The sequence below is a fragment of the Phocoena phocoena genome, chromosome 17 (genome assembly GCF_963924675.1).
Source record: "Phocoena phocoena chromosome 17, mPhoPho1.1, whole genome shotgun sequence".
Lineage (NCBI taxonomy): Eukaryota > Metazoa > Chordata > Mammalia > Artiodactyla > Phocoenidae > Phocoena > Phocoena phocoena.
Window position 1 is genome coordinate 48050867 of NC_089235.1, and position 26281 is coordinate 48077147.

The 26281-nt window shown below is 40.2% G+C and overlaps 1 protein-coding gene across 22 annotated transcripts in view; it reads left to right on the forward strand.

Moving 5' to 3' along the window:
• Window positions 1-3571: 3571 nt before the first annotated feature.
• Window positions 3572-26281, forward strand: part of RIMS2 (regulating synaptic membrane exocytosis 2) — a 591263-nt gene continuing 568553 nt past the window's right edge. For all 22 annotated transcript variants that reach the window (XM_065895352.1, XM_065895363.1, XM_065895359.1 and 19 more), the window contains exon 1: window positions 3572-3747. In XM_065895352.1, coding sequence (XP_065751424.1) covers window positions 3572-3747 — 176 coding nt within the window. The remainder of the gene's footprint in view (window positions 3748-26281) is intronic.

The following is a 26281-nucleotide window of genomic DNA, read 5'->3' on the forward strand; positions in this document are numbered from 1 at the left end:
CAGGCACCCAGCGCGCTTTGTGTCTGGTAGAAAACAGTCCCTGGCCCAGGGTGTGACCCTACTGTAAAGGAAGACAAAATCGACCAATTTGGACAACCTCTTTTAGGTTCACATTTTATGTACTCAAAATAAGTATGCTACTTTAGCCTCAGGGTAGTCTGTTTCTGCTTGGGTTGATAGCTGGCTGGGGAGTGGAGGTGGTATTACTTCAAACCTGGCTCAGAAACAGTTGAGTAAGGTAGAGTGTTCCACCCATCCTTTTTGTTTTTCGTTCTATTCTCCTTTCTTTTAAAGGAGCTTTTAGTGTATTTCAGTGGCAGTGAGGGTTTCCAAGGCAAAGGTCACAGCTACATGTATTTACTGGTACCTGTCATTGCATATGAGTGGAAAGGAAAGTGTGGATGTTATTTAAAAACATTTAAATTTTAGGTAAAAAGAAAAATCAGTCTCTCTAGATGTGTTCTCTTTGTTTTCCACTTTCCAGTTTCTCCTCCATTATCTTTTATTGTAATGCACATAGTGTAGTTCCCAACCTTTACTATATATCAGTCACTTGGGGAATTTTCAAAATATACCCATGACCAGGGTCCTAACCGCAGAGCCTGATTCATTTGCTCTAGGGTTACATTCAGGTGATATTTGAAAAAATGACCCAGGTAATTTTAATGTGCAGCCAGCGTTTAAAACCACTACGGGGGCTTCCCTGGTGGCGCAGTGGTTGAGAGTCCGCCTGCCGATGCAGGGGACACGGGTTCGTGCCCCGGTCTGGGAAGATCCCACATGCCGCGGAGCGGCTGGGCCCGTGAGCCATGGCCGCTGAGCCTGCGCGTCCGGAGCCTGTCCTCCGCAACGGGAGAGGCCACAACAGTGAGAGGCCCGCGTAACGCATAAAAAAAAAAAAAAAAACAAAAAAAAAAACCACTACGGTTTCAAACAGGAGTAAAAGTATCTAGGTTCTAGTTGCAGTGCTGCCATTTACTAGCTGGCTGATCTTAGTCTTCTATTTCCCATAGGATAATGAGGTTGGATTAGATATATAAAAATTCTCTAACTCTACAACAAAATTACATAAATTGAGATTCATATGATCTCATCAAACTAGCTCCAAAAAGATGAAAACAGAATTATTTAGAGTGTGAGAGTTTGATTTGAAGTAGGTAATATACATACATACATACATAAAAGCACTTAAGTAAACTTTTCCCTCTTCCCAATTACAAGGGGTGGGAGAAAAGAAACATAAGACATTAATGCTTAGAAATCACAAGAGACTTATAGGGCTGCTGTGTCTATCCCCAGCTCTCTTAAGTTGGGAGCTGGTCAGGTAGTACCTGGGGGACAGAGGGAGGAGAGAGTTTGCTACACACCAAGAAGATACATATAATACAAACCCCAAAGGGCTTAACACAACTCATCAGAGCATAATCTGGCCCGGTACTAAACAGAGCTAGCGTGGAACGTGGGGTAGGGGTGTGTACATATACGTAGACACACACCCGCGCACGCACGCACACACACCCCAACTCTGTCATCCACAGTCCTTGCCGAGAGCAGGCAGAAGGGCTGATCCCTGGCAACCCGCCCCCAGGCCTCAACCCCACCCCTCTCCACCAGCTCCCTGTCCCGCCCGCACCCAGAGGGTTGTGGGCCGGGCCCAGCCCCACCAATAACGGAAGGCAGCGGCAGCCACGGCAATCCTCCAGGAGCGGGTTTTCTGTCCACTCTCAACCTCTTTCATCTTACCCGTCCCTGTGCTCGGAAAACCGGACTCTGACACTAACCCCATACCCTGGCTTCCCTGCCAGTTCTCTCTAGACTAGGCCCTCCAAATAGGACCAAATAGAACCGAAGCCCTTGGCCCAGCAGCGGCTCATCCTCACCCTCCGGTTGATCCTTAATCCTTTCGCGCTCCCACTCGCAGCCTCTTCTCTCGTCCTCATCCTCACACCTGTCCCAGACAAACCCTATCTTCCCCAATCTCACCTCCCCGCTTCTCCAGGCTCTCCTACGCCCTCGGCTCAGTAGCTCTCCGAGCATTCTTTGCCATGGGGACCCCACGCCACGCTTACACTCTCCCTCCTTCCAGGACCCCTCCCACGACATCTCGAGAGTCCCTCCACGCGCTCACACTCTTTCACCTGCAGCCAGACACCATGCCCACCCCCCGCCCTCCCGTTCCAAAACCCTGGGAGCCCTCACTCCCGATCACACCCTCTCTCCGGACGCGACACGCCCCGCCGCCAGTGCCCACACTCCTAGTCTTCTGCCTCTCCAGCTGACCCACAGGGCGCCCCCAACCACCTCGGCTCTCCCTCTTTCCTCTCTCCCGACGCCGGCTCGCACGCTCACATTCGCCACACCCCCGCCCTTGAAACTCCCTCTCCCCGCCTCCTCCCGGCTCACACTCTTAGCCTCACAACATCTCCCCGCCCGGCCCCAGTCCACAGATCGCGTTCGGGAGGGGTGGCCGCCGCCCGCTGGGCGTCCGCGGTGCCCGGGCCTCAGCGGCCGGGAGGTGACGCGGCCCCGCGGGAGGAGCCCGGGAGGCGGAGGGGCGGAGGAGGTGCGGCGGCGGCACCGAGCGGCGGAGGCGGTGGCAGCAGAGGCGTAGAGAGCGGGCCCACCGCACCCACTCTACGGACCCTAGGGCGGCGGCGGCGGCTGAGGGACCCTGGGCGGGCGCGTGATGAGGAAGGACCGGCGCCCGACCCTGCTGCGCGTCGGAGCTCGCTTGGATGCGGGCGTTGGCAGCCGCGTAGCCCTGGCCCCGGGACTCTCCGCCGCTAGCCCTTGTCATCCCTTCTCCGCTTTCGCTTACCCGCTCTAGCCCGGAGGGGTCTCTGGCGGCCATCCCCTGCCCCGCGGCCCTCTCCTCGTCGTGGCTAGAGGGGGGTCCTCCCTCCGCGGCGCCGGGAGCCCTGTGACGCGTCAGCCGGCTGTACGGCTCAGCTGCTTCTCTGGGAAATTAGACCCTGCTTCCTCCCTCCCCGCTCTGCGCCTCTCCGGCTCGCGGGACGCTGCCTCTGGGCGCTCGGAGCGAGTTCCCCGGACTCCCCCGGGGGGCTGGGTCGCGCAGCTTCCCCTTTCTCCTCTCGAGCGGTGCGCGCACCCCCCGCCCCCGCCGCGGCCGTACACACTCGCGCCCCGGCCGGCGCGCCGCCCTCCTGCCCGCTCCCTCCAGTCACCCCACTCTTAGTCGTCCCCGCCACCTTACTCCACCACCCTCCCCTGCCGCTCCGCTCACTCCGCGTCCCGGCCCGGCCTCCCGCTCCTCGCTCCCTCAAACCGCTCACTTGCCAGCCCTTCGCCCCCGGGAAGAAGAAACATTTCTCGGAGCGCACTCATCAGCTTTCCCTTCCCCCGCGCTCGCCCTCCCCTCCCCCCGCTCTTTCTATCTTGGAGGAGGGGGGGCTGTCGCCTAGGATTGAAGGCCATTGATTTGTATGTATTTGTCCCAGCGCCGGAGGCTGCCCCAGCCGCCCGCGCCGGTGCCGCCGCCGCCGCCGCCGCCGCCGCCTCCTCCAGTGGAGTTGCCTCCCTTCTTCCATAGGGTGGTTAGACTCCACCAAATATGTCGGCTCCTGTCGGGCCGCGGGGCCGCCCGGCTCCCACCCCGGCGGCCTCTCAGCCGCCTCTGCAGCCCGAGATGCCCGACCTCAGCCACCTCACGGAGGAGGAGAGGAAAATCATCCTGGCGGTCATGGATAGGCAGAAGAAAGAAGAGGAGAAGGAACAGTCGGTGCTCAAGTAAGGACCTGGCTCCATCTTCCCGCCTCCCTCCCTGCCCTCCGCCCCCTCGGTCGCTGCCCTGCGGCCGCCTGCGCGCCCCGGGTCGCCGCCCTCCCTCTCGCCGGCGGCGCCCGGGCCATGAGGGTTGCGGCTGGCGGCGGCCGCCGGGGCTGCTTTCTGGGTGTCAGAGCGCGGGGGTGTGTGTCGGCGAAGGAGGGCGCCGAGACCGGCTGAGGTGAGGGTCGCGAGCCTTTGGGCGTTGTAATTTTCTCGGGCGTCCTTCTGGCTTTCCCCGCGGGCCAGTTCGGCTCCGTGGCCCCGGAGGGGCTGGGGCTGAACCCAGGCTCCGCGCGACCCTTCTCCCTTCCCGCCGCCCCCGCGCGGAGGCAGTGACTGGGGCAAGGAATCCAATATGGCCGTGCACAGGTGCTCCCCGGCCGGGACCCCGGCAAAGGCGCGCCGGCCGGGGATGAGGGCGCCGCCGGGGGCGCCTCGTCGCCGCCTCCGCAGGGCGGCTCGGAGAGCAGAGCTGCCCACTGTCGTCGCGGGCAGGAGGGAGGCCGTGCGGGCGAGGGGCCTAAGCTCTGTCGCGTTTCGGGTGGGTGTGCGGCCGCCGCCATCTTCCACCCCCTCCCCCTCGGCGGGTTCTAACACCCTGCACTCTGCTGCTCTTCCTGTTTGCAACTAGTAAATCTGTTTAATCCTGAAGGGACTCTGAAGAGACTCTAGTTCCTCCCATTAATGCGCTTTGGGATGCTTCCTACCTTGTGAAGTTGTACTATTCGTGCTGATAGGCTAGGCAGCCGGGATCTTGCCGAGGGTGGGACGGTAAAAGCAGCACCCAGGCACCCGCGCAGTTTAGCGGCTGTGTAACTTCAGCACCAGGGAACTGTCCGGACAGATATCTGTAGCTTTGAGACTCCTTTTCTTGTCAGTCTGGCAAAGAGATTTGTTTCTGCAGGTTTGCTTTTAAACGTTTTACGGTTATTTGATTTCTCAGTTACTACGTGAAAGAGAGTGCGCAGAAGATGTGTAACCCTTCTGATATTTTTCCAACTCAACTCTTTCATTTTTGCTTGAAATGCATTATTCATTAAGATATTAATTTGTACAGTTTATATGCCAAAGATGCGACAGTTATTTTCTGTGTTATCAAATATACTTTTCCCATATTCTCCACAGAAACACATAGTTGAAAGTGTAAGAGTTCCTCTAGGAGGGAACTAACACACTGACCTCTGATCATTAACTTTTAAAAACAGGTTGTTGCATTCAGTATTCTTTAGCACTTACAAAGAAACAATTCTGTCTATACATACATGTTTGCATATTTTAATGAAGAATACTCCTTTAAATAATATAATAACAAATGTATCAAATATATTTACATGTCCAAGAAAAATACTAGTTCTCAAAAATATTGAAGCACTAAGAGAGCAAATGTGCTCCTAACATATTAACTGAAATAAAGAATTGTTTCTTCGAAACTGATTTCTGGGTTTGAATACTTGTTTGGGAGTGTGATTTATTAGTAGACGCGAGAAATGAAAAAGGTTAAGAGATTTGAGTAGCTCATTTCAACTAATAATGAATTAAACATTATTTTGAAAAGTTTTTTGAGCATACTTCTAATTTTGCTCAACTTTACTGTATATACTAACAATGCCAAGCTTTTTGATGACTTAGATTTGATACTTAGATATATGAATCTGTATTTTTCACTATAATTGCTACAAAATAAGTATTTTCAAAATGATGCTCAAGTTAAATGTGGTTTTATTTCTTTGACTCACATATTTAGATGTAGAATGTGTTTTTATTTTTTTATGGTATGCTAAATCATGGTACTTACTGGCTAGTTCACTATAGTTCCAAATCTATTTATTGTTCTAATATATAGAGATTTAAATGAAGTTTTGAGTACTGAATTAAGAATTACTCAAAATGAACTATATGTTATATAGTGTGAAAGGGTTTTCTAGGTAGGTACATGTGAATATATTACATTTCTATGTAAACCTACATACTGTGCAAATCATATAAAGTTTGTGCATTCATATTTGCATAGTTTAGGTAGAAACAAGCATTCTCTATACATATAGTTATACAGTATATGAAATTACATTGATGAAAAATCTGTTCATATTTATTTAAAATATCTATTGGCATTTTTACCTAACTGAGACTTGGAAGGAGTCATACCTCAAAATGATCTACATGGTTTCGGAATTATTTCTGTATTCATTTTAACAAGAAGCTATTTGGAGGTTAAAGCATAATATATTTGAAACTTTAATTTTTAATGTTCTTTAAAAATACTTTTGGCTTTTGTAATAAGCTAAGAGTAGGCAAAGAAAATGAGGAAAAGAATAGATAGACTTTATAATAGAATGATAATAGTGAAAGACATGTTTTGAAGAATTTGACAATTTACTAAGTAACATATTTTCAATGTTGTTTATTAAGTTACAAATGCTATTTATAAGAAAAAATAATACTTATATTCTTCAATGATTACTATTTCCCATTAAGTTTTAGGGGCCATTTATCTGGTCATGACTACACTTTGTTTCTCTTTAGTGATGTCCATTTAATTGCATGTTGACATTTATTCTGAGAGAAGGTCATGGGCAGAGAGAAATAAACTGAAATTCAAATTCATGTCTGCTGCCTTTTAACAACTATGTTAAAAAATAAGTTTGCTGTGTGAAAAATTGAAACTGTTGCATGGAAATATTTTTGCATGATCTGTGAGTTTTAATATTCATGTTAAGTATTCATACAAAGTGGAGTGTGCCTACCCAAGGGCATCATAAGATGATGTATTGGATTACAGGAAGAAAATAATAAAACATATTTACATTTCTATTTGAAAAAGAAAGAAATTAAGCTTTACTAATACTTAATATATAGATTGACAGTGTGAAGATGCATATAATTTATAAATAAATATACATATTTTAAGAAGTTCATGCCTGAGATATTTGTAGTGAGAGAGGTGAGCGATCAAAACTGATTGAGACCACTATAGTAATCTCTCTTCTAAGGAGCCTGAATAATTAAAAACTATTTATATTTATTTAATCATTAGCAATTTCTTCAAAGTCTAGCTGAATATCCACATACTCTGGAAGTCTTTGGTCACCATCAAATAATACCATTTTATGTGTGAGTGAGATATTAGGCCTTTGGAAGCATTTTTATATCTCAGTAGATCCCTCAGTAGATCAATAATTACTTTTTTTATCCTTATGTAAATTCCTTTAACAGTTTTAGTTTGGATAATGCAATCTATCAGTAAAATCTGTAATGTCCTTTTATTGATTAAAGTTTTTAAACCTTGTCTTTCAAGACTAAACTTCTTGAGGGTAAGAATAAAAACTTACCCTTCTTTTCTTTGGAGTTTGTGTTTTGCAGCATCCTTAACACCTGCACGTGGTAGGTACCTAGTAAGCAATGTTGATTTAAATTGTAGTAATGTTCATTAACAAGTAGTTTACCAAACTTGTTGGGAAAATGAAATTTTTGGGACAAAAGTACATAATTTATTAAAAGTTTATATTTCTCAGCGAGTTTTTGTTGTTGTTTTTTGTTTGTTTTTGGTGTGATATTGTGAAAAAAATGTATGAGGAAAGCAAAGCTACTGAAATCAACAGAAAAGTATTCATTCAGTAAATACTTATTGAGTTTCTACTATCTGCATATAATAGTCTTTCAGATGAGGTGTTTTTGCAACAAATTAGAAATTATGTGTTTCTTGACGTGTAAATTATCTACACATGTAAATTATCTAAACTGAGAATGCTCAGTTTAGATTTTCTGTTAATGTCAAAGGGATAATTTGCTCCCCCAATAAAAGAAGATGATAAGTAAAAATTTCCATGATAGATCAAGGTAATAATTTAGCTTATATTTAAAACATAGGTAAGCAGTTCTAATTTTTTTTTAATAATTCAATTTTAAAAGTACTTTCCAAAGTCAATTTATAAACTCCTTTATTTAATAGGTAACACATACATAATGTATAAAATTTCTTAGCTACCTATTTCCCCTAGCCAGAGGCAACTGCTGTTGTCAGCATATTGTATACTCTTTCAGAAATATTCTATGCATGAGAGTAGATATGTGTGTATATCAAATACTGTGTGTCTGTATATGTAGGTATGTGTGTGCACACACGTATGGGTTTATATTTGTAAATATAAAGAAACACAATGTGTCCTGCAGTTTACTTCTTAGGAGATCAATTCCATACCTGTGAATATATGTGCCTAATTCATTTTAATGGCTGTGTAATATCCCATTTTATGAATGTTCTGTAACTTCTTTAACTAGTTTCATATTCTTAGGTCTTTAAGTTGTTTCTAATTATTTTGCCGTTAGAAATAACGCTGTGATAAATATCTTTGTACATATGTCATTTCCCACATGTGTGAATATGTCTCTGGAATAAATTCCTAGAAATCGGATTGTTTGGTCAAAAGGTCATAAAATATAACTTTTATATTTTTTATAACTTATATAAAGTAAAAAATTTAAATTTTAATAAATTAAAAATATAATAAATATTAAATTTCACAAAGGAAGTATGCATAAGTGACATATAATAGGGAGATTTTCACACATCTTTGTTCACTCAGTATGTGATAGTCCTTGTCAATGTTTTGGTGAAAAATATGCCATTCTAGATTTAACTGCAGTTTTCTTACTATCAGGGAGGTTGAGAACCATTTGTATTTCTTTTTCTGTTTGTCATTTTTAATGATTTGTTGAATCTCTTTATTTGTCACCTGTTTTATGACCTTGTTTATACCTTTCTTTACTAGTCAGGGTTTTTAAAAATGTGTTTAAATTTATTACTTTTATTTTATGGCTTTCGGGTTTTGTGATATGCTTAGAATGATCTTTCTCATTCTAATATTTAAAATACTACCATATTTTTTCTTATAGCCTAATGACATTTTAAGAGTCAGATAAATGATGTAACAATCATGAAGACTTAAATAAAAATCGTTATTGTACATGTAAATCACTATGCTCATTGCCAAAACTTGAAACTCTATAGATTTTAAGGATTCAAAATGCATTCTAAAAAATTGATTGGCATTTATATGAGAGAGTACCTAATAACTTCTTTATATATATTCTATATTTTAAAGTAACTAGGACAATTAAGTAATATCTTGTTGACAATACATATTGATAAAAAATTGATTGTACAGTGTGATGAAGAGAGAGGTAGTGGAGGCAAGTGTGCTGGGCTAGATGGATTTCGACTTGAAACTTTATTTTACTAATTAATAACTGTAAGTTCTTGCTTACATTATTAAACTCTCTGAGCCCGTGTTTCCTCATCTGTATTATCTGAGTAATAACATCTATGTTGAAGGATTGTTGTAATCAATATAGACTAGTTAAGTGTCCTGGCACAAATAGGTGTGAAATAAATAGGTGTTATTAACTGATTATAGATAGGAGTCTCTAAGCCTTAATATTATAGCATTCCTGGGTGAAATTTGTCCCCCCTGCCCTTTTTTTGAGAGATTCTTTTCCTTGTCTACTGGGAAGTCAAAATATGCCTGGAGGACTTTTAGGTGACTTCATTATTTGACTAGAAGGCTAAGAATGAGGAGAGGGAAGGTGATGAATTGGAAGCAGTTTCCTCAGCAAAAACCATTAATAAGGAGTCTGATAACTAAGGTGTAGCAGTGAAAATAATACTGACACCATGTTATTGGTTATTGCCAAGATACTGATTGTCCTAGGTGAATGTGAGGGAACTAATTTGTGGAAATTACATTGTGGTTGTTCTTAGATTTGCCTGGATCAATTTTTCACTCTATTAGTAAATCAAAAATATGTATTTACTTATTTGTCTTATTCATAGTATATATGAGGACTCAGAATCTTATCAGGTTAATCTAATTCTGAAGCATGGTTTTTAGAGTTTCGAATGCTCATCTCCTTTCCTTTGCCCCTTAAATACACACAATTTTTGTATGCCTGCCTCTTTCTCATCCTTCTGGCCTTACCTTCAAATTTGTCTCCTTAGAGAGCACTTTCCTGCCCATGCTTAGAAAACATGGGCAGGAAAGTGCTTTCTTTTATTCTTCATCACATCTTTAATATTTCCCCAGTTATTCTTATCAAAATTTACATTGGAATCTTTGTTTATAATCTGTGTACCCTGCTGGATTATAAACTCCCAGAGAACAGGAACCATGTCTGTCTCATTTATCATTTCAGCCTCAGCTTCTAATCTAACACAATGCCTTACACATTGTAGCACTCAAAGATATTAGTTGGGGGGCTTCCCTGGTGGCGCAGTGGTTGAGAGTCCTCCTGCTGATGCAGGGGACACGGGTTCGTGCCCCGGTCCGGGAAGATCCCACATGCCACGGAGCAGCTGGGCCCGTGAGCCATGGCTACTGAGCCTGCGCGTCTGGAGCCTGTGCTCCGCAACGGGAGAGGCCACAACAGTGAGAGGCCCGCGTACCGCATAAAAAAAAAAAAAAAAAAAGTTGGGGGAATGAATGAAACATTGGGAATTAAATGTTCACTTAGAAATTAAATGTTTATTTAGAAATTAAATGTTCATTTAGATAGTGCTTGCTTTCAAGGCAAAATTCAGTAATCTGAAAGAAAAAGGTTTGCTTAGGTAGTAGTGCCCTTGTTTTTGAAATGAAATGTAAGTTTTAAACATACGTCCAGTTTTGCTTATTTTACTGGAAGCAAACTTACAGTATTTTTGTATGATTGCATTTCATCTTTCTTTTGGACTAAGAGCATATCTGTTCTGACTAGAAACCAGAAGAATATTGTGATATATCATTTTCCATTTAAGGAATATTGCAAATTAAGGAATATTTTACTTTAAAAATGATTACTTTACTTTTAAAGCATTTGCAAATTTCCAGTATGTTTAACAGAGCTGAATGGTAAGGAACATACACAATGTGTTGGTTAGAAATAATTCATTTCCTCCAGGAGCAGGCAATCCAAGGCCAAGCATAATCATATGAACACATAAAGATGTAAAGTGCCATGAAAAAACACTGTAAAGTTGTTTTTAGCACATTATAACCATAGCAAAAAATATGTTAGATAATCCAGTGAGTAGTTTGTTGTCTCTTTGGTATTGTTTGAGGGTGTCAGACACTTTATTCTTTTAAAATTTCTAGAAATTTCACTCCTAGATATTAAAGATAGTAGAGACTAGAGATATCAATACTTTTGTATTCTCTAGTCATGTAAGGAAATGCAGACATCTCTGGGTGTTAAAAACACTTTTAACCATTATCAGCTAATCCTTGAGGAACTCACTGTAAGAACCATGATAAACCACAATTAAACTATTGCATAATAAGTGCTAGTAGACCACTGAGCACAGTATATCGTGGCTATATTCATACAAGAGGAGTGCCTGATCCAGTCTTGGGGAGATAGTATCTAGGCTGAGTCTCAAAGGATGAGTAGATGTTAGCTGGGCAGAGGAAGATGTTGCGAACAAAAATACTAAAACTCCCACATCTCTCTCCCCCAAAACTTTACCTTTCATTTGTAAAAGAGAGGCAGGGAATGGTGGAGAAACTCACTTGAAGTGGTTCAGAAGGTCTGGAGCACAGGGTTTAAATGGAGGTGTGTTAGTAGAAGAGACTGGAGAGATGGCAAGGTTCAGAGTTGAAAAGATTTTACATGCTATTCTTTGGATTTGGATTTAATCCTGAAGGCAGTAGGGAGTCCAGGAAGGATTTTAAGCACTGGCGCAATATAATCAGACTTTTGTTGTCAAACTACCTCCCCCTACCAGTTTTACAAGTACAGTGGGTTGATGAGAATACGTAATGCTAGAGACAAGGGCAGTAGTTGGGAGACTCTCACAGTAATTTGGGTGATAAATGATGAAGATATGAAATAAGGCAGTCATGGTCGAGGTGGAGAGGCAGGACAGATTTTGAAAAATTTAGGAGCCAAATGGCCACGATTTGACAACTGTGTGTAAAGGGTGAAGTAAGCTCTTACGATGCCTGACTTGCTCAACTGACTGCTGTATACATAATACCTATTTGTCTTTGTCTGCTTATGTCACTGACTGTCAGCTCTCTGAACCCATCTAGTTTCAGGACCAGTGTTCTCTTGAGAGGGTGGTGGGGAAGTGGCTTCTTTTATTGTTTTAGTTATTTTAAAGAACTTATAACATGAATATGAGTACTAGAAGTGACTACAACTTGGAATGTAGTGGGGGTAGGATGGGAAATAATAGAGCAGTAATAAAAAAGGGAGAAAGGAAAGAAGGCAAAGAAAAAGGGGAGAACAAGGTCAGGACTATTTGAATCCATTCCTAATAGGAAGGAACGCTAATAAATATCTTTGCTTATAATACTTTTTCCTGCTGGATATATTAACACCATGTAATCTTTTCCAGGTCTGTCTTCCTTTTATTGAACATTCCTTGCTCCCATTGACAATTTAGTCTCAGTGAATTTCTCACCAACTGGTTTTGTTTAATCCTTTGGGTGTTTAAAACTATTATGCAGTCTTTGTTGTATATGTTAGATTTAATTAGGGCAAACTTCCTTTTTTTGTATATCTTCCTATATCACTTCTGAGGAAATTTTGGAAATGGCGAGTGTATTTTAGGAAAATATAGAGAGGAGATTAGCTGTGGAGATGACATGTTGCAGTTGATGACGATTCTTTTCCTCTTTATATGAACTTACTGAATTATTGCAGAATTTATGTTTTGTTGGATTTTGTGATGGGAAGTTCTAGAAATAGGATTAGAGCTAGGATTATAGAAAGGGAAAAGTTGAGAACAGGTTTAGACCCAGGAGTGATATAATATTGTTTCACCTACTCTCTCTCTATAATTGTTACCAAAAAACTGGTGGGCAACTACATAGCATAAATTAAGCTAAGAATGAACAACTTTTATATAGTTTATATACTATGAACGTGTATTATATCTATATTATATATACATGTCAAAAAGCTCTAATTTATATTTTCCATATAACATCCTGCAACTAGGCTTCTGGGATGCTAAAACTGGGAAAAAAAAGGATACACTAAATAATATAGCTAGATAGCAGAATAACCACAATGGTGTTTATTGGTATTTGATGCTTTGGTATTGTTCAGTTGACAGATGGAGATGATGCTCACGTCCATCTTGTTTTGTTGGCGTATGAGGTGTCTATTACAGTTGTTGTAATGGTTTGCTTCTCAGGCACATACATGAAAAACCTGTTTAATCACATATCACATCACACATAATTCCTTTTGACCGAAAGCTGAAATAATTAATTAATGCTTTTATTGGCACAACATTTTTTTTTGTCGAAAATGAACTTTGTGGTGGAGGTAGCTAGGTGTTCATCAAAGATTTATATTCCTCTTTCATAGAGTTGCTGCTATGCAGTAGCTGTCTAGCCCTGGACTACCTTTTCCGGCTCCTCTTGTATCTAGGTGGGTGCATGTAATAGAGCTCTGGCTGATGATTATCCTCCCCCTCTGCCCCCCAACCCTGCATTAGATTTTACATGAATAAGAGATATACTTCTGTGTTAAGTCACTGTGATTTTGGAGGCATATCTTTTACTGTGGCTAATATCACCTAATCTAATACAAATTCTCTTATGATAACTGCCTGTTATTTATTTAACTTTGGAAAAGCTTTAAAGTTCATATCTGCACTGGTCGAATCCAGAAGTACTTCCATGGTACTGAATTTTACCATCACAGGCTGATCTCTCTTCAACGATTGTCTGGTCTAACCTAACCTAAGTCTTAACTCAGTCATTGATTCTTGAATACAGAATTTATCAGGAAGTGTCTTTTCCACCTGTCTGGTGACAATTGGGCTGTATCCCAACTGAGGATTTGTTGTTGAAGTTTCGGGAAAGTACTTATACTGTATCTTAACAGAGATACTTGCTCTGGAAGCCAACATAGCATATAGACTTAATAATGAGAAAGAAAAATTCACAACGCTAAGGATCCATTTTAGAACAAATTGAAGCTTCATGTTAAAAGTTTTGCAGGTTGAAGGCTAATGGTTAAACTCCATCTCCAAACTCTTAAGGTTAGGAAGATTTACAAAACTGGGAGGTGAATTTTATAAGACCAGAGGGAGATATAGTTGAATGTTGTTGAACTTTACCACTGCATTTTATGTATTTTTCCATTCACTGCTCCAGATCTACTCCATATTTTTTTCCCCCTTTGCTTTGTACTATAGGAGGCTGACCTCTGTGGATTGCACCAGCAGGCTCCCTTGTTCTCTGACCTCCAGGTGGGTTCTGTTGATGTGAGATGTTGGCAGATTGGATGGAAGGAGAATGAGGTCAGGTTATTTGTTCTCAAGTTTCCTCCATACCAGTCTGGTGGCCCTCTTAGTATAGCTGTTTTTCTTCTGGTTCTGGAAATTCCTTCCCACTGTTGCTAGCCCCCATACTGCACTGTCCCTTGTTGGTTTCCTTAAACCTTGCCCACACCTTTGTAAAACAGTCCCTTTATTAAACTCTCTTTAGTTACTCTGTTTGAATATGCCATCTGTTTCCTGCCAGGACCCAGACTGATACACCGGAGTTCAGTAAAAATTTATTGGTATTATGAATGTGAATGGACCATGACTTTAGTTATTCACAACCCACTTCCTTCTATGTAATCATAGTAATCTTTTTACAAATCCCTCTCTGTGTCATGTTCTTTAACTCTTTGATTATGCACATCCTCTTACGTTACCTGATATGCTGTTTTGTGCCTAGCTCCATTGCTGTGAAGAGATACATCTCTCTGATGTATTTCCGCCAGTTGGGTATCTCTCCTTTCAATTTCCATAGCACTTTGTAAATAATTATTTTATAATCTTTCAGATTTTCAGTATCAGTTACTAATCTCTATGTTCTTCTTAGTATAACAGGTTTCTTTGATGTCATGGACCAAGTTTTAATCATCTATTTATGCCCAAGGTAGTACCAGGCACGTAGTTGTGAGTCAATAAACATTTGTTAATAAAACCTGGAGGTCATGGGAGTCATTCTAATTTCCTCCCTCTTCCTCAGCCCTCAAATATAATCAGTTACCAAATCCTGTCATTATTATCTCCCAAATATCTTTGAAATCTGTCTCTTTCTCTCCATCTTCATTGTCACTGCATTGTTTCATGCCTTTACTATATTTTTCTTAATTATTCATTTCTAAACACGGATCTTTTCTTTAGGCTCACTTCCTGTAATCCAACCTCTATAATAGTACAACTCTCTAACATACAAATTTAATGTTCTTAATATTCTTCGGTACCTCCCGATTGCATTTATGATATAGTCCAAATTTCTAGGTATATCATAGAAGTCCCTTTATGATGTTTTATCAACCTTAATATCCTGGCAGTCTTTCATGAGCACTGCCTGTTTTGACTGTATCAAAATATTTGAAGTGAGTTCCCTATTTTTTTTTTTTTCCATCTTCTGTTGTAGTTTAGCATATACTGTTCTCTATGACTAGAAAGCCCTAGCCACTTTTCTCTGGCTAAGTCCTCCTAGGTCTTAACTGAGATTCATCTCAGGTTTCCAACCTTTTGGAAACTGGGTTAGATGACTCTCGTTTGTGCTCTTACAAACTCTTGTTATATACTTCTATTATATACATTAATACTACATTAATGGGCAATAGCCAACATTTATTGAATTCTTACTGTGCTGTTGCTATGCTCTATTATATATGCATTATCTGATTCAGCCGCTACAACAATCTTATGAGATAGTTATTATTTTCCCCAGTTTTACAGATTAAAAAAAAAAAATGAAGACTCCAGTTATATGCTCAGAGTTTTCAGTAGGGAGCGAGGATTTAAGCCCAAGCAGTCATATTCCAGAATTTGTACTCTTAATAACCACACCTTATTATGTTATAGTTGTTGACTTCTTCCTATTTTCTGATAGATTGTAGAAAAAGGACAGTGTTCCCAGTGGGTGGTCCGTTGTAAGTGGATATAAATTTGTTTTGAATGAATGATTAAATCTGGCACTACCTAACTGACAGAGTGGATAGCTCCTAATACCTCAAGAAATGATTATCTTTAGGATTTAGTGGTCACATTTGTAAGAAGTTTATTGTTACTTCTCTTGGACATGAGAGCTGTTGGTTATGGTGCATGGTATTAAACTAACAATCAAGTAGTGGGCAGCAGATGAAAACAGTTGAGAACAAAATACATTTAATAAGTATTATTTTTTACATTTAAAAAACTTTTCATTTAATACATATTTATTCAAGGATGTGAGAGATTAAGCCACCTTTTGCTGGTGCACCAGTAGACACTGTTTTTTTGCTATAGTGTAGAGTATTTTTCTATTTGAAATAGTAGTTAGCATTTTAGAGAATTCCACCAACAAAAAAAATTCTCTGGACAATAATAATGGTGGTATTACAGGGGTAGGAAGCTTTGAGGACAAAACATCTTTGTTAAGACCAGGTTCAATGTCTAGAACATGAGGTGATGAAGTTGATTTCTAGATGATAAAGAATATTAGCATATGGTCAGTGACCAGTCTTCAAATATGCAAGAATAAGGTAACGTGGTAACAAACTTGAGCCAAAGAAATGAACCAGAAGGTGTGTGTAATAGCTGCTTCATTTGAGGTAATCTATGGCTAAGATTTCCTTAAAGAGGCTTCACCCTACCTATACCTCATGTTTAATTTCTTAAAAAAATTCCCCCTTACTTTGTAATTATGTTTTTTTTTTTTTTTTTTTTTTTTGCGGTACGTGGGCCTCTCACTGCTGTGGCCTCTCCCGTTGCGGAGCACAGTCTCCGGACACACAGGCCCAGTGACCGTGGCTCACTGGCCTAGCCGCTCCGCGGCATGTGGGATCTTCCCGGACCGGGGCACGAACCCATGTCCCCTGCATCGGCAGGCGGACTCTCAACCACTGCGCCACCAGGGAAGCCCTGTAATTATGTTCTTAATGGTAAAATTCCAGTATATTTTTGTTGATATGATAGTGAGAGCTTAGAGTACTCCTAGAGATGTGTTGCTGTGGTACCATTGATTGTCTTAGCTGAGATCTGAAGAGGAATGTGTAAAATTGAGGAAAGAGAAGTGGAAATTCAAGAGTATGAGACTAGTGTTCACTTTTTATCTTAAGCCTCTTCCATATAGGGTTTTCTCTGAATTTGAATATATCTCTAGACTTGTAGCAGGAATTGAAGGAGGGAATTAATATTTCTTCAGTGTCTACTATGTACTAGGATCCAGGTTACAAAGCTTATGAGTAACAGAACATAGATCTGTACCTAGCTCTTTCTAACTCCAAAACCCAGTCTCTTTCCATCACATTGCTGTTTAGTCTTATGGAAAGTAGTTAAGAGCCTAGTGCTGAAACACTTGGACTCTGGAGTCAGACAAGCTTGGGTTTGAATCCCAGCTCTGTTACTTGGTAGCTGGGCACCTCAGTGTCTTTATCTGTAAAACGGGGATAATAATACCTACTTCGTAAGCTGTTATGAGGATTGAGTTTACATTTATAAAGCTCTTAGAAGAGTTCCTAGCACATAATAAACATCATGTGTTTGTTAAATAAATAAATTAGTTGAAAGAGGAAAGCATTGATAACTGTGGAGAATATCAATCCAGTTTATCTTCAATAAATACTTTTATGAATCCCCAATATTTTAATACCTGTTGAAAAGACATTGCTACTTCCTTTAATAAAGTATGACCTAGATCTTCCAAGGTTATAAGTAGTATCCCTTGTATTAATTAGTTTTCTACTACTAGCAAACTTAGTGGCTTAAAACAATACAAATGTATTATCATACAGTTCTGTTAAGTCAGAAGTCTGACATGGGTCTTACTGGACAAAATCAAAGAACTGGCTGTGTTTCTTTCTGGAAGCTAGCAGGGGGTGTTTCCTTGCTCATTTGGGTTGTTGAAAGAATTCAGTTCCTTGATGTTATAGGACTGAGATACCCATTTCCTTCTTGGCTATCAGCTGAATTGTGTTTTGACCTCCTAGAGACCTCTCTCCAGTGTTGCACATAGCCTCCTACATCTCAGAACCATCGATGGGGCATTCGGTTCTCAAGATGCCATCTCTTTGACCGTTCTTCTGTCACTGCCTCTCTCTCTGTCCACAGCTGGGAAAGATTTTTCTCTTTTAAGGATTCATATGATTAGATTGGGCACACCCAGATATTGCAGAATAATCTTCCCATTTTAATCACATCTCTAAAATCTCTTTTACCATGTAAGGATACATATATTCACGTTCCTGGGATTAGAACGTGAACACCTTTGGGCAACCATTATTTTCCTTACATTCCTGTAGTAAGTGCCACTAGATATTAAGTTTGGATATATGTTTTTATAAAGGAGACATTGAGCTACTCTTATTTTAAAAAATGTATTTTGTATTCGGAGACACAAATTCTAGAATGGTATCTTTGAAATAATATTTTACAATAGGTTTTTTAACCCATTTTTTACCTATTTTACAATAGGTACTTTTCCATAGGTTTATTATACTTTATTGCCCTCCAGTTATTGCCAATCTGCTCTTCACTTTTCATTTATTTAAGTTTCCTCTTGAATTAAAATACTGGTCAAATGGGAAGTGGGGTTGGGGGGTTGGGGGCACGCAGTGAGAATTGTTCTTAGCTCTGCACATAAAGAACACTTAAGTACTCTTCCTGAGTAGTCTTTTCCGTTAATAATTGGATTTATTTTTATAGATTGAGGAATAAATAAATTTATCATATGACTAACATACTGAAGAGTTATTGAAACCTTTCCAAATGCAACATTTTCATTAAATGATGGCCATTTTAAAAGACTCAGTATAAACTTTATATTATAGTATGAGTAAATAAAGATTGGGATTTAATCTTTTGATGAGAATGTAGTTTCTCTTGGCATGTTTGGTTGAAGAGCCATTTCTTACCGCACAATAAATGTGCTTTCATATATTATTTTTATTTCTTATAATTTTTAGCCAAGAAGTCTGATTTAATGAAAAGATACAGTATGTAGTATGACTTAAATTTTATGTCTGGTTAAAATATAATCTATTGTTTTCACTTTAATACATAAAATATTAAAAGTAGCTATGAAATAGCTAGAAAAAGAAAATAACCAAGGCTGTCCTTCAAAACTACTAACACAAATTCATGTTTCAGCATTTTTTTTTTAATATATGTTAGTAATTACCATTCTTTTTTTTTTTTTTTGGCTGTGTTCGGTGTTCGTTGCTGCGTGCGGGCTTTCTCTAGTTGCGACGAGCAGGGTCTACTCTGTTGCGGTGTGCGGGCTTCTCATTGTGGTGGCTTCTCGTTGCGGAGCACGGGCTCTAGGCACGTGGGCTTCAGTAGTTGCAGCACACATGCTCAGAGGTTGCGGCATGTGGGCCCTAGAGTGCATGGGCTTCAGTAGTTGTGGCGACGGGCTCTGTGGTTGCACCTCGTGGGCTGTAGAGTGCAGGCTCAGTAGTTGTGGTGCACGGGCTTAGTTGCTCCACAGCATGTAGGATCTTCCTGGACCAGGGATTGAACCCGTGTCCCCTGCATTGGCAGGCAGATTCTTAACCACTGCGCCACCAGGGAAGTCCAGCATATAGTTTTATATGTTGGAGTAGACTAGATAACAGAGTCCAGTCAGGAGACAGAAACTACAATAGTAATTTGAACAGGGAAATTTTAATGTAAAGGTTTGTTAACTTGTAGCAGAGAACAGCCACCTCCTTTAGGGCTGAGGCTGAGTACTCAAGGAAGGAACAAACTTGGAAGAGGTCCCTTCCCCCATAACTAAGGCTGAAATTCAGCCCTTTTTGGAGGTCGTGGCAGTGTCCCATTGAGCTGCCACCAGCTGAGGCAAGCAGGCAGGAAATCATCTGTGGGGATGTTGGCTGCTGAGAAGATGGCTGGAGTGCTCAGGAAAGTCCCTTACTGGGGAGCCACCCATGGGTGTCCATGAAACTTGTCGGGATACTGCCTGCTGGGATGCTGCTGAAATTTCTGGAACGATGCCTGTTGGGGTGTTGTTGAAAAGTGCTAGGAGAGTGAGTGCCACTGGGTATACTGTAAGCTCCTGGCAGCCAAGCATCGCAGGAAACACTACAGAACTCCCAGAACCAAAAAGAAAAGCCCCTTCTTCCTTTTGCTCTGGCTCCCTCTACTGACAAAACTTAACATTGTGCCAAGTGATAAAGGAGAAATGATCATAGAGTCCAGATCCAGTATCACCAAGTGGGACAAAGAAGGATGGATTAGGAGCTGAGAGGCAATACATGTATACATTTACGGTAGGCTATGCTATCCTCAAATATCAGTAGCTTAAAACAATATAGGCTTATTTCTTTTTCATGCTATATGTTTTTTCTGGCTCAATTGGGATCTTTACTCTATTGTCAACCCTGAGAGCAGATGAAGAGAGAGACTGGTGAATTGCAAGTCTCTTAAAGTTTCCTCTCGGAAATATGTATATAACTTCTGCTCACATTTCATTGGCCATACATAGCAAGTTACATGATCATGCCTAACTCAGGGTAGAAAAGTGTAATCCTACCATGGATAGAAGCAGAATCAGAAATATTTGTTGAAAAATATAACTACCACAGGATTGACAGGATTGGTATTAGAAAGTTTGTCAATCCCTAGGATAATTATTTATAATTCTGCCTTTAAAAATTGTTTAATTTGCTTTGTAGTTTTTAGGAATTTTAGTGAAAAATGGTATCAACATAAAAATTGATGGTGCTCTTAACTTCTGGGTCAGTGACCTCAAATCTGACAGTGACCTAACTCATTTGTGTAAAATAGTGAGGGTGAAACATATTTAAGCAGCAGGAAATATATTTTTTGAAGGTTAGGTACAGACTTTAAAATTTTGCATTTAAAATTTTTATATTAACTTATGCTTACATGATATTACATGAAATATGAAATGTGTCTTTTTATGCAGAAAAAGGTTGTTCCATTTATGGTCAGTCTTGGATAAGGAATAAAAAACAAGATTTGGGTATCTGGATTAGAGTCCTGGCACCATCATTTACAAGCTATGTTATCTTGAAGAAGTCACTTCAACTCCCTAAACTCTGTAAATGGAGATCGAAAACACAGGTCCAAAATTCCTTAACTGAAACTTGTTTTGCCAGCTGTGTTTTATAATGCAGCTATTTTGGATTTTAGAAATGTAAAGGTGCATATGCCACGGAAATGTGTAACTCTTAGCCGGTCAGGACAGCAGCCCCTAAGCGAACCCATTTATATTTCTCTAGTGAAACATGAATATTTACAAGTAGGTTAAATAAAGACTATATAAAGTCTCATGCTAATTCATTCAGATCAAGAATTTTGGCACAGACTCACAAAAAAAGCTCTGTTTTCAGAGCTTTTGGATTTTGGAATCATGGGTAAGGAATTAGGGTCTGTAGTATCTTTCTCATAAGGTTAAGGTGACACTGTAAATGAAAGTGCCTGTGAGCTATAAATTGCTATAACATGTTAATTGTCATAATCACAGTGGCCATTGATGTTATAACTGTCACCAGCCATTTAAAATATTCCTATATTGCTAGGTGCCTGAAAGACGGGAGGAAGGGGTGGAGTGGTAGAAGCTAGTTGGCAGGGGTCAGTTGTACAGGACCTTGTATGAAGGACTGGTGTTCAACTGATGTGTACCAGTACAGAGATACTAGTTATTAAAATATTGAATCACTTTAACGCAGATTGGTAACTTTTATTGGAGAATGTTACCTAATGATGTTGTCCAGTGCAATCTGTAGCGGTGAATGACATGTCCTCGTAACATTGCTGGTGTGGATTAATGTGGTCCTTGGAAGGCACATAGTGACTGGAGCTGGAGCTTTAGTGCCTGCCTAATACTTCAGCATTTCCTGTTGTTGGAGGTAATGGAACAGACTGCAGTGCAGGTAGTTTCTGTGGCACCATTTTTTGGGGGAATGTCCTGAGGCACAGGGGTTTCATGGGAAACACTAGCATCCATATGCTATGTGACAATGACATGCAGGCAGCATGCCCAGTTGCCTTACAGCTGCAGCAAAGTGCTTGCTGCTGGGTACCAGGGACTAATGACTCTCATTTTAATGAGAAAGATGTTGGGAAAAGCTTGGTATGGTTCTAAATATCAAATCATGGCCCCTTTAAAGAGATTAAATCAACACTTCTAAAACTTAACAGATGATTTGGAAATTATTTAAATGACTATGTGTATAATTTATGGTACAACTCTTATTACAGTAGTCCCCCTTAATCAGCTGGGGATATGTTCCACAGCCCTCAGGGGATGCTTGAAACTGCGGATAGTACTGAACCCCATATGTGCTGTTTTTTCCTGTATGTAAGTACCTATGATAAAGTTTAATTTATAAATTAGGCACAGTAAGAGATTAACAACAATAACTAAAAGTAACAGAACAATTATAACAATATACTGTAATAAAGGTTATATGAATGTGCTCTCTCAAAATATTGTACAAATTTAATGCTTTTTCCATCTTATCATTCAAGTGGCCATAACTTTTGAAGTTTGAGGTGCGACAGCAAAACGAGTGCAAATTTCTTTTTCCTTCTTCACAATTTCACAGACAGAGAATTTGATCTTACAGTAAATCTTAGCAACCTCAGCATACAATTTTTTTCTTTCATTATTAAGTTGAGAACTTTAACCTTTTCACTTAAAGGACACATATTATGGCTTCTCTTTGGCATTTTCAAATTGCCAGCGTCGCTAGTCTTGTGCTCTGGGACCATTATTAAGTAAAATAAGGGCTATTTGAACAGAAGCACTGTGATACTGTGAGAGTTGATCTGATAACCAAGAAGGCTACTAGGTGACAAATAGGCAGGATGAGCTGGGCAAAGGGATGATTCACGTCCTGGGTGGGACAGAGCGGGACAGCTTAAAATTTCATTACGCAGTTCAGAATGATGTGCAATTTAAAACTTATGAATTATTTCTGAAATAAACATTTTCCATTTAATATTTTTTGACTGCTGTTGACTGTGGATCACTGAAGCTGCAGTAAGCAAAACCACAGATAAGGAGCGACTACTGTACACAGTAAGCATCTATAGCTTATTTGGAAAAAAGAAATTTATTTATTTATTTTTTAATTTATAATTTTTAAAAAACTTTATACAATTTTTAAAAGTTAATTTCCAGGGCTTCCCTGGTGGCGCTGTGGTTGAGAGTCCGCCTGCCGATGCAGGGGACACAGGTTCATGCCCCAGTCTGGGAAGATCCCACATGCCGTGGAGCGGCTGGGCCCATGAGCCATGGCCGCTGAGCCTGCGTGTCCGGAGCCAGTGCTCCGCAACGGGAGAGGCCACAACTGTGAGAGGCCCGCATACCGCAAAAAAAAAAAAAAAAAAAAAACAAAAAAAGTTAATTTCCATTTATAGTCATTTCAAAATATTGACTGTATTCCCCATGTTGTACAACACATCCTTGATCCTATCTTACACCCAATAGAAATTTACTTTTAATGTTAATTTATATATTTATTTGTATATTAATTTTATATGGTTGTATCAGTTGTTAAATATTTAGAACCATCTATGCTTGTATGCCATGTTAAGAAATTTGAATTTATATCACTGGCATGTTTGATTGCCATGAAAGATTTTGAAATAAGAGCATGTTAGGGCCTGTATATTCATAAATTCCATTGATTTAGTGTCAGAAAATCTAGCTAGTGTGAGAATTCTCACCAGTGTGTTTCCACCAGTATTGCCACTGTCTCGTATTCTGAGATCTTGTGTTTCTATCCTGGATTTGTCCTCTGTATAGTTTCAAAGTACTGTCTTAAAAACCAAATTTAAATCATTCATTCCCTAGCTTAAAGACCTCTTTAGCCTTCCTCTTGCTTTGGATAAAATTCAGACTTCTTACTTTTGTACACAAGTTCCTTCACAGTCTCTCCCCAAACTATCTTTCCAGCTCATCATCCACCCTTCCCTTTCATAGATCTTTTCTTTTAGGCATAAGATTTTCACTGCTCCTGGAGCACGGAAGTAGGGAAAGGGGGACCCTCTTATAAGGGGAGCATATATGGAATATATGATTTAGTGAATTAATATATCACATATACTATGTATCTTAAATATTTGAGATTGGGAACAAATCAGTGGTGCTTTCATTTAAAAAGTTATGCTAAAACTATCTCTTTTCTTTCTTTAATTATTTGGCTGCGCTGGGCCTTAGTTGCGGCACGTGGTATCTTTGTTGCTGTGTGCGAGATCTTCACTTGCGGAGTGTGGGATTTTTAGTTGAGGGAGAAAGATGTGGGATCTTTAGTTGCGACACATAGGATGTTTAGTTGCAGCGTGCGTGATCTTTAGTTGTGGCATGCGGGATCTAGTTCCCTGACCGGGGATTGAACCCAGGTCCCCTGCACTGAGAGCGCAGAGTCTTAGCCGCTGGACCACCAGGGAAGTCCCTAAAACCATCTTTTGAAGAGACTCACATACCACTAAGGACATAAAACTCTCATTACTCATTTTCTTCAACTTCAATAGGAAATCTTATGGAATTGTTTTGGAACACATGCTTCCAATCTGCCACCAGATTTTGCAGCAGGAATTTATATAACCATGCCATAGCTCAAACTGTCGTGAGACAGTTTACCATATGTTTCAATATTTCCAATGTTTTCAAACACTCTCCTCTTTCCCACCCTTTCCAGTTCACATTTCTCAGCTCTGTCCCGGCTTTTACCCTATAGTTCTCATTCATTTCTGTGATTCATGAATAATCTCTGTTATAGCCTTCCAGTTGAGAGTCAGTTCTCTACTGTTTCTCTTTTCCTGGACCCTTTTCTAGGCTATTAACATAAGCAATGCTTTATCCTAAGTTAGCACTCTTGATTCCTGCTCTAGGTTCAGCAGTCTAATCTCAGTCCTTTATGGCTTTGCTACTTGTCTTTTACCTCTGTTTAAAGTAATTAGAGTCAGAAACATTATGATTTAGAGCTGGCTGGTTCCTTTAACAATATAAGATGGAGTTCTAGTAAAAATTTCCCTCTTATGGATCCTGTTTTTGTCTGGTTAGAATTAGGGGAATTTATATAGTCTAAGTCAATTCAGATAGCTTATATAAGTAGCCGGATTTTTATGATTGCAAATATTGATTTTTATTCTTATTTTCCTCCTTATTCTATGTTTTCTTAGCTTGTTTCAAGGAGTTAAAGCAATGCAGTGTGTAAGCAGTGTAACGGGAAGGCTTTGGCATTAGTCAACTCTGGGTCATATCCTAGTTTGCCAGTTACTAGTTGTGTGACCTTGGGCAAGTCACTTAATCTTTTGGATTCTCTGTTGCTTTAACTATAAATTAAACTATAAATTGAGGACAATTGAGGACCTGTTTCATAGGGTTGTGGTGAGATGCAGGTACCTGTGTACCAGGTACACAGAAGATTTATGATAAACATTAATAGGAAAAAATAAGTGCTATGCATTTTAGGTTACTTTTTCTGCTACCAATCTTGTGCTTGCCATCCCTATATGAAGTTAGATTCATTCGTTTATATGAAGGTCAATCTTGAGATTAGAAGATGAGACTAGAGTGAGAGGAAGTGAGAAGAACATCGGTGAAATTCATCTGGGTATTTGTCCTTGAACATTTTCTTCACTAAAAGATTCTTTAGATTGAGTGTAGCAGATGGCCCTCTTGAGTCTGAAAGGTGGTTTTTAAAAATTTTTAAAATAAACAACATGCTGAAAATAGTTAATCAGAATCTCAGCTTTGCTCTATTCTTGTCACTAGTAAGCTGACAATTGTATCTTAAAGTCTTTTTATAACTAATTAAAAAGTAAGGGCTTCCCTGGTGGCGCAGTGGTTGAGAGTCCGCCTGCCGATGCAGGGGACACGGGTTTGTGCCCCGGTCCGGGACGATCCCACATGCTGTGGAGTGGCTGGGCCCGTGAGCCATGGCCGCTGAGCCTGTGCGTCCGGAGCCTGCGCGTCTGCAACTGGAGAGGCCACAACAGTGAGAGGCCCGCGTACCGCAAACAAAACAAAACAAACAAACAAAAGTATTAGTATTAAAACAGTTGTTTTTTAAAATTCTGCAAATAGCTCATCCAAATGTAAGCCCTGCTATGGACTTAATATGTAGTTAGACAAGTGTGTATTTCAAAGATGTTCATAACTTTTTCAAATTGACCAGATAGTGTACTTCTAAATTTATGTTAATTCTCTTTGGGAGAATGGAATCTCCTCCATTCTTGTTTTTAATACCTGCAGAACATTTAATTGCAATTACAGCAAAAAAAGTTCAGCATTCCAGTATTCATTTTTGCTGTATGTTTTGCCTTTTTCTCTGCCCTGGAGTCAAGCCAAATGTGGAACACAGCTTTGTTTCCTGGATTTTAAAATTTTACTCATATCAGACAGCCGTGTTCATAGAATTTCTCTGGAGATTTAGGGATAATGATGATGGGGTTTCCACATAGTGGAAAATTCAAAGTTGAATTAGACTCTCCCATTCTTAAAACGTCTCTGAGCCTTTTTCTGCCTATTTGGGTTCCAGT